Source organism: Castanea sativa, chromosome 7 (genome assembly GCF_040712315.1).
Source record: "Castanea sativa cultivar Marrone di Chiusa Pesio chromosome 7, ASM4071231v1".
Lineage (NCBI taxonomy): Eukaryota > Viridiplantae > Streptophyta > Magnoliopsida > Fagales > Fagaceae > Castanea > Castanea sativa.
In genome coordinates, this window is record NC_134019.1 from 14,395,131 (window position 1) to 14,403,872 (window position 8,742).

Here is an 8,742-nt window from a genome sequence, read left to right on the forward strand (position 1 = left end):
GCACGATTTTATGGATGCTCGGGCCATAAGTGTTGTGAGTCAAATTATGGATGGTGATAATCCTGTTTTTTTTTATCTTGGCAGAAACTCTTCTAGGGTTGGATGTTGTATTTCATGGTGGAGAGTCTCAAAACTTTCTTGGGAGCCCATTAACTTTGCAGATATGGCTAATGGAGCGACTAGATATGATTGCCAAGCCTACAATTGGTAATTATGGGCCTAGCAGTTTTCTTAGCAGGACTGTAATTAAAACTTAGTGTCAAACTAAAAGTGACTAGGTGAAGTTCTTGAACAAGAAATCCAGTACCTCAATCCAATGGAGCATTTGGATGAATTTCAGAGTTATTTTCATGATAAACTTAATTCCAAAGTGATAATTATGACTTTTAAAATAATTATTTTGAATACAATTATCCCAAAAGCCTAATTATCCACAGTCTTTAAATATTATCAGTTTATTTGTTCTAATCCCATGCAACAAATCTCACTTTAAGAAAAATACTTCACCAATCTCATAAATTCATTTAATTAATTTTAATCATTAACCAATCAAAATTAATTTCAATTAACCACACGTGATCGGCTTCACCCACACAATGCATGCAGACCATGAAAACTTGATCTTGTAATATCTTTCAATCCAACCGTTCGATTTGAAAACTAGACACACTGTCGAGATCGTTAGAACCTCAAGATCATTTATATGATATGCAATGAATGAATTAATGCATGTAATGCAATCATGATTTTGGGAGTACATGGATGGTCACTCTAGTCATTCTCCTTGATTAAATCATGGGTGCAAAATCAAGTGTCTACAAAATGCCCCTCATTGACAGAGCTAGGAAAGCAAATGTCAATGTAAAACAAAGACACTAATTTTAGCAGCCATGATTTAATTGAGGTTGAATTTTCAAAGATTTCTCAACCTTTGAACCTAAAACTTTGGAACATAGAACTAGTGCCTTACCTTTTCACAAAAATGCAAATACTTGACCTTACTGATAGCTGATGAATTTTGGAAATGATTCTTGATAATTGATGTGACCAAGAGGCTCTTCAATCCTAATCTTGATAATGGAGTTGTCTGTGACCAAGGGGCTTTTCAACCTCGATCTTGACGAAGGAACGGTTTGCGACCAAGGGGCTTGATCTCGATGAAGGAAATGTCTGCGACCAAAAGACTTGATCTTGACAAAGGAAATGTGTCACGCCCCAAACCCAACCATGAAGATAGGCACGTAACAACAGCCGCACGCTAATAAAGTAATCAGCCTACAAGTATGCAAGCCCTTCTTAGCACTAAAAATTATCCTTAAAAATTTCATCAATAAATTCAAAATACCTCAAAAATTTCTTTATGAATAGATCTCTAATAATTTAAAAAGAACAAAATTCAAACCTCATGTAAACAATGCAAATTGGCCCGAAGATATAAGTCTATTACAAGGTCATCTAATTCCAAAATCACTAAGCTTCTTTCCCTGCTCACAACACAACATCAAAACTCCCAGAACTTGCTTTTCTTCACAATCTGAAACTGGAGGGGAAAATGAGGTGAGCTGACAATTCAATAAGTAACCAAAATTATAATAAGTTCTATCAATCAATAGATCTATAAAGTACAAGATGTGATATGTGTTTTCAAAATAACTGAAGAAGTTTCATAGTCTTAAAATAATAAGTTGCACATAGATCAGATACTTTAATCTTACAAATATATCATAGATGGTTTAGAAAATAGTCAGTTTTCCATATATCAAAAGTTATAACTTACAATAGGTTCCAAAAACACATATTCAGTTTAAGTGACTCAAAATAGTTCAAATATTCAAACGTAATTCATATTCTTAACAAACTTATGACTATGGTCATGCTATATCCCCGTGACTGGGTATCAGAGTATCAATGAATAACCCCCATTGGCTGGGTATTAGAATACCAATGAATAACCCTCATTGGCTGGGTATCAGAGTACCAATGAATAACTCCTATTGGTTTGGGTATCTAAATACCAATGAATAACCTCCATTGGCTGGGTATTAGAGTACCAATGAATAACCTCCATTGGCTGGGTATCAGAGTACCAATGAATAACCTCCATTGGTTTCGATATCATAATTAATTCATAGTCAGATTGTCTATAATCATATATATGAAATCATAGTTTCTAACGAAAATATATCTTATTTAAATACATATATATAATCATATATTCAATATTCAAATATATTTGTGATATTTCTATATTCTTTACTTTAAATCAGTATAGCTAAAAAAAATTAAATAAAATAAATCATATATTCAGTAATCAGATATATTTGTGATAATTTTTTACTTGAAATCAATAATACAATAGAAATAAAATTGTAACAGCTGTAAACAATTTTCAGTAGTTAAAATACGCAAAATAAAACTAATTAGGATAAGGTTATTTACCTCTAAAAGCCATATCAAAAGAAACTTCTCCCTAACACTTCCTCTAAAATCCTTAGATATCACTTAAACAATTTTTTAGATATGATTTACTCAATAATCTAATATTTTTAAAACAAAACTATATGAATACTCAGAGAGAAGAGAGACTATTAAAAATATCCAATAATTTTTCACTATTATCTCATAGTTAAAAATGTCTGCAGCCAAAGGATCTTGATCTTGACTAAGGAAATGTCTGCAGCCAAAGGATCTTGATCTTGACTAAGGAAATGTCTGTGACCAAAGGATCTTGATCTTGATCTTAATGAAGGAAACGTCTACAACCACAATCTTGATCTTGACTAAGAAAATGTTTGCGACCAAAGGATCTTGATCTTGATTAAGGAAAGAAATGTCTGCAACCACAATCTTGCTCTTGACTAAAAAAATTGCGACCAAAGAATCTTGATCTTAACTAAGGAAATGTTTGCAACCAAAGGATCTTGTGGTTTTCTTTTTAGCTAGCTAGTTTGTCCTACAGTTATTATTCTTTTTCGTAGTATTCTGTGACCATTTTGCAGATTTTGCGGTGGCCTGGGACCGGGATGGTGCAATATTGCACTGCACATATAAATTCGTGGATTTATTTATTTTTTTATTCGAATAGGATAAATATTCTATAGGGTTTTGGATTTAATCATATTATAAATTATCATGATACTGTTTAAAGTCTTTGGCTTTTTTTTCGTGAAAGATCAGTAGTTTTATTTTTTTAGAAATAGAGACAAAAAAAAAAAAAGAGGGGCGAGTGTTGAAATATAACAAATGGAGACAAACCATCATTTTCCAAGACTATTTACAGCGGGCTCTGTTCAATTATTTATATCAGACTTCTGAGTGAATTAAAATCATTCACATACTGCGTTTTCATACGGATTATTCAGCGTTGCGTTTTCTCTGCTGCATTTTTTTTTTCTGGGCATGCGTTTCAGGATGCAGAGGCTATTGTTTATGCCCTGCGTATGAACAGTAACCATAATAGTGGACCAATTCAACCGTAAACAGTGCACTGTATACTATTTATGGATCCACAAAATTTATTTTTCAGTAATTTTTTCATTAAAAATTGGTTTCACGGCACTATTCATATATTTAAAAATTATTTTATTACAGTTTTTTCAGTTTTTAGTTTTTAATTTTAGCAAAATAAGTTCTATTCAAATGGACCTAATATATATAAAACTTAAAAATAAGTTTCCTAAAAAAAAAAAACTTAAGAAATATATTAATTTCCCATAAATATTTAAAAAGTTATAATTTAGCATTTATTGCTTTGGTTGGAAAACGTTAATGATTTATTTTGACCTTTTCTCTTCTATACGAGAATTGATTTATATTAACTTTGTGGTCCTTAGAGCATTCTCATCAACTCTTTTATAAAAAATGTCATTTTAATATACTAAAAACTTACTTTATTATTTTACCACATCATTTTACAATATCTCATTTATTAGGTATTTTATTCTTCAATTCTATACATTAAAATAATATTTACAACACATTAAAATAATATATTAACTCCTCTTATCAACAACAACAACAACGGCACAGCTACCATTGCCACAACAACGGCCACCAATAACAACCACGGCCACACCAACAACACCAACAACCACCAAATTACAGTACTACTGTCAAAACTAACCCACAACCCACCACATTTACAAACCTTAAAACCCATCCCAAATCAAACAAATTCAACCTCCAATCCCTCTAGATAAGCCAGAACCTCACAACCTACCGGCAACAACAAAAAAAGCCACCACCACAACCCATGATTTTTAAATTAACCAATAGCCACAACAATAAAACCCATGGCAAAAAAAAAAAAAAAAACCCCACCATCAGAAAACAAAAGATAAGAAATTTCTCACACGGTGAGAGATCGGCGGCGTGGAGGGTGGATGGCATGGCCAGCTCGGCGGCGTGGCATGGCGTGGCAGATGGTACGTCAAGCTCGACGGCGCGGCGTGGTGGTCACTGTAATGAGATCAACGTGGCTATGAAAGAGAATGACTGAGGATGACTGAGGAAAGAGAGATACGACAGAGATGAGAGTTGAGAAAGATAACCAAACGGAGAGAGAGAGAACCAGACGGAGAGAGAGATGAAAGTGTTGGGTGGAGAGAGAAAAAGTAAATAAAATAATAATAAAATTTTTGACACATTTGTCCGTATTGTCTCAAATATGAGATGGTATTGTAGCCGTGTCTCAAAAATTCTAAGATTTGAGATATCTAATAAAGGTTGGGTTTTGGTGTTTGATGTGCCAAATGTGCCATATTTTTACATTTGACACATTTGGCACCTCTGATAAGAGTGCTCTTACAAAATAAGTAGGAAGAACGTTAACTTTTATAACATTAATGTGCTTCTAATATAAAAAAAAAAAATTGGTGTCATTAAAGTAATTATTTAAAAAATATATATTAATAGGAAAGTTTTTAAGTTTCTCATGTGAAGCATCAAGATAATCGTTTCGCTCATCCTTTGGCTTGTATGCTAAGAGTATTTTTGATTATGTAGCTTGAGCATAAGAAAATCCCCTTATGATTAAATCTACAATTATTCAAGATGTAATATTTTTATCTTCATCTTAAAAAAGATGATTGAATCCTCTTATGATTACAAATCTCAAAAAAAAAAAAAAGAGCGGGATGAACATTAATGTTATAAAAATCAGTCATGTTAACACATGCTCTTAAAGCAATTATTGATAAAACATTTTAGAAAAGTTTTAACATCACTTATGGAAAACATAAAAAATAGTCATAAAAATTAATTTTTTCTTTTTCTTTTTCATGAAAAAATTTCTAAAAATTTGTTATAAACTAATGTCCTTAAGCCATTTGTTAACCTTTTTTTTTTTCCATAAAAAGACTACCTAGACAACTTCACCATACACTAGAACCGAGTTACTAGCTTTTGCCACAACTCTTTCATGTGGCTAACAATAATTAGTAGAAAAAAAGTGATGGGATTATGTAAAAGTGGTAAACAGTCATTCACAATCTGTCATGACAAAAATTGTGAATTTTTTTATGATAGTAGAAGAGCACTTTTTTCCTATCTAATTTGTTTAATAGTCAACACAAAGGAAAATTATTTTTATTCATACTTTGATTGCCAAGAATTGGCTAAAATGATATTTAAAAATTGAACAAAATTTTGTATTTTGCACAAATATTTGTTGACAAAAGCTCTGAACTACAAAACAATCTAGCACCACAAAGTTAGCTATAATTTTTGTTACGACTCTCTTGTGTGGGTGACTGAGAGTGGTAGTCTATTAATATGAAAGTGTCAGGTAGCCAGAACCAGTTACAGTCTTGCCATATATAAGACAGCTATGGCGAAAATTATGGCTGAGTTTATATATAACTTTGTTTGTGGTACTATGTTTGTGATCAAGGTTTAAGGATGAAATGAATGAAAAATAAAAAATAAAAAACCTTCAGGATGAGAATTACAAAACGAAATTTTATAAATACATAAGAGTATTAGATTGGAAATTTTAGTTAAATTGATTATAAAAAATCATTTATATTAAATCAATCTCATTACTCTATTCATATTTCTCTCAAATATTATTTTTTTTCTTTCTACAAAAATCAATGCAAACAACCAGGGACAGAGGAAGACTTGGACAAAGGGGGTAATGGCCCCCCCTAATTTAAAAAAAAAAATATTAATATATATATATATATATGTATATGTATAAATATAAATATAAGTACCAATTTTAGCAATTTTTTACAAACTATTGAGGTAGTAAATTCTTATTGGATTGCATCTAGGCCCATCACTTATATCACATTTTCACTTACTAATAATCACTTACCACATTAACTATTTGTAAAAAAAGTTTGTAACTTTAGCATTTTTGTCATTTTAAAGACTAGATCTAAAATCTAAAACAAAATAAACAAGTCCAAAAAATTACCCAACAACAAAAATTACCATTAATAAAACTAAAAACAATTAATCCTAATTAATTAATTTTACCAAAAACAAACAACCTTGCCCTTTAAAAAATTTTAAACAAAATAATTTTGTTCATACTTAAACCCACACATAAAAAATACAAATAAATAAATCATTAGCTGTTAAGCAACATAGTTCGGGGCTAGAGTCACCACACGCAACCAATAACAAAGCCTAGAGTTTGAGTAATTAACCATAGAGTTTTAGGGCATGTTTGGTAGAAGAGTTTGAGTAATGTTATTTGTAATTTTTTGAAATACATGTGGATGAAAAAGTGTGTGAAAAAGTATGTAAAGTTGTTTAAAAACTGAAAATGTGTGTTTTAATTACTCCTCCAAACAGACTTTTAGTATTTATTAACTAAAAATTGTTTATTTCTTCTTTTACAAAGAGACCATAGGTGTGTGTCAATTGACAATTTCCATTTTTTTAAGTCTATGAGGACTAACTTAATCTTTGAGAATGTAGTAGGTGCAATTTTTTTTTTTAATTTAACTTTAAAATTTGACTATATATTACGAGATGCTTTAACTAGACATAATATTATTTTTTTTTTTTAAATTCAGGGGCTAGGAGGTGCATGGCTTCTTGCAACGTCTTCTCTCATACGAGAATATTTTAAATTATTATTGTGATTTTCCAGATTGCGTGGATCAAATTGAATTAGATGGTACTAATAGTATGGTAATTAAAATAGGACAACTCTGAAAAGGATACAATTTTATTTCATGCTGTGTAGAAATTACTGCTCTTAAAGTGTGTAACTAAATTTGATAACAAAATAAATGAACCAAAATTCAAAATCATAGTGTTAAACTTTGCTTGATTCCTTTAAAACTCAAAGGTTGGTAATGTTTTTTTTTTTTTGAAAAATAATTACAACATGATACTAATCTCGCAGTTCGAATCCTTTCTCCCCTAAATTCTCAAACATTTTGTGCATAGAAATATGTCAATTCAGTTATAAGGCCTTTGGCAAGGCCGGGAAAGTTTGATAACAAAATAAATGAACCCATCTAGTGTCATGCAACTGTGCTCAACTCCTTTGTGACCCTATCTTTGCCTAACAATTTTGAATTATATTATATGTTGTGCCCATGAAGTTGACCTCATTTGTTAAAATATTAATATTGTCTTACGTAAGTAGCATGTAACAGCTGATTAACCTGCATTGTTTGTGAACGGAACCGAAACACAGACACACAAACAATCAAACAATGAAACTAACGACCAAATGAAAAAAGTCTAACGGATAATGCAACTTGGTGTAGGAGAACCCGAAATGAAGAAATGTACGTGGTGGCAGTAGAAGCAAAAATAATCTGTTAGTACTCCTTGATTGAATTTAGGTCAAGAGCAGCGGGCGCAGAGAGGCATGTGCATGACATAGCAGATTTGGATATGTGGGATATAGAAATTTATGATGCATATAAGAATTCTATAAATGAAGGTGCTTGATGTTGCTATATATGACAAACATTTTTTTAATATAGGGCTCTGATCAATAATAAAATGATTATTATATGATGATTTTGTATTCAATGATTTGGATTCTCAAATCTCAATGTCTAAATCTTACGTTCCTATATCGTGTGTTGAATTTTCTTGGTCAAAATAAGATGTGGCTTACAAAATCATCTCATCTATTGTTCAACGAGTTTCCACCCTAGCTAGGCGATTCAAGTAAAAACTCAGCCTCTCTTACTAGGCCCAATCCAATATACCAAATATGGGGATTTTAAGGGCAACAATGCTTCCATTGCTCTCAATATTTTTCCTACTTTCTCTCTCAAGGCAAGTATCAGCTTCTGAGTCCTTTATTCACTGCCTTCTAAACCATTCTCAGCCATCCCATCCAATCTCTGCAGCAATATATACTCCCAACAATGGCTCCTTCTCATCTGTCTTGCAAGCCTACATCCGAAACCTTCGATTCAACACGACCACAACTCGTAAACCTTTTCTCATTGTCACTGCTTTGCATGACTCTCACATTCAAGCAGCCATCGTTTGTGCTCAAACGCATAACCTCCAAATGAAAATCCGAAGTGGAGGCCATGACTATGAGGGGGTGTCTTATGTGGCAGAAGTCCCATTCTTTGTCCTTGACATGTTCAATCTCCGATCCATTGACATTGATGTGGAAGGTGAGACTGCTTGGGTTCAAGCAGGAGCAACTCTTGGCGAAGTTTACTATAGAATCTATGAGAAAAGCAACACCCATGGTTTCCCAGCTGGGGTTTGTCCCACGGTTGGTGTTGGAGGCCACTTTAGTGGAGG

General features: G+C 32.1%; 1 protein-coding gene across 1 annotated transcript in view; it reads left to right on the forward strand.

Annotated features, from left to right (window-relative positions):
* The first annotated feature begins 8,151 nt into the window (after window positions 1-8,151).
* Window positions 8,152-8,742, forward strand: part of LOC142642609 (berberine bridge enzyme-like 8) — a 1,736-nt gene continuing 1,145 nt past the window's right edge. Inside the window, exon 1 of the mRNA XM_075817003.1 lies at window positions 8,152-8,742. This exon is cut by the window's right edge and continues 1,145 nt beyond it. Within this exon, the coding sequence (XP_075673118.1) occupies window positions 8,192-8,742 (551 nt within the window). The 5' untranslated portion in view covers window positions 8,152-8,191.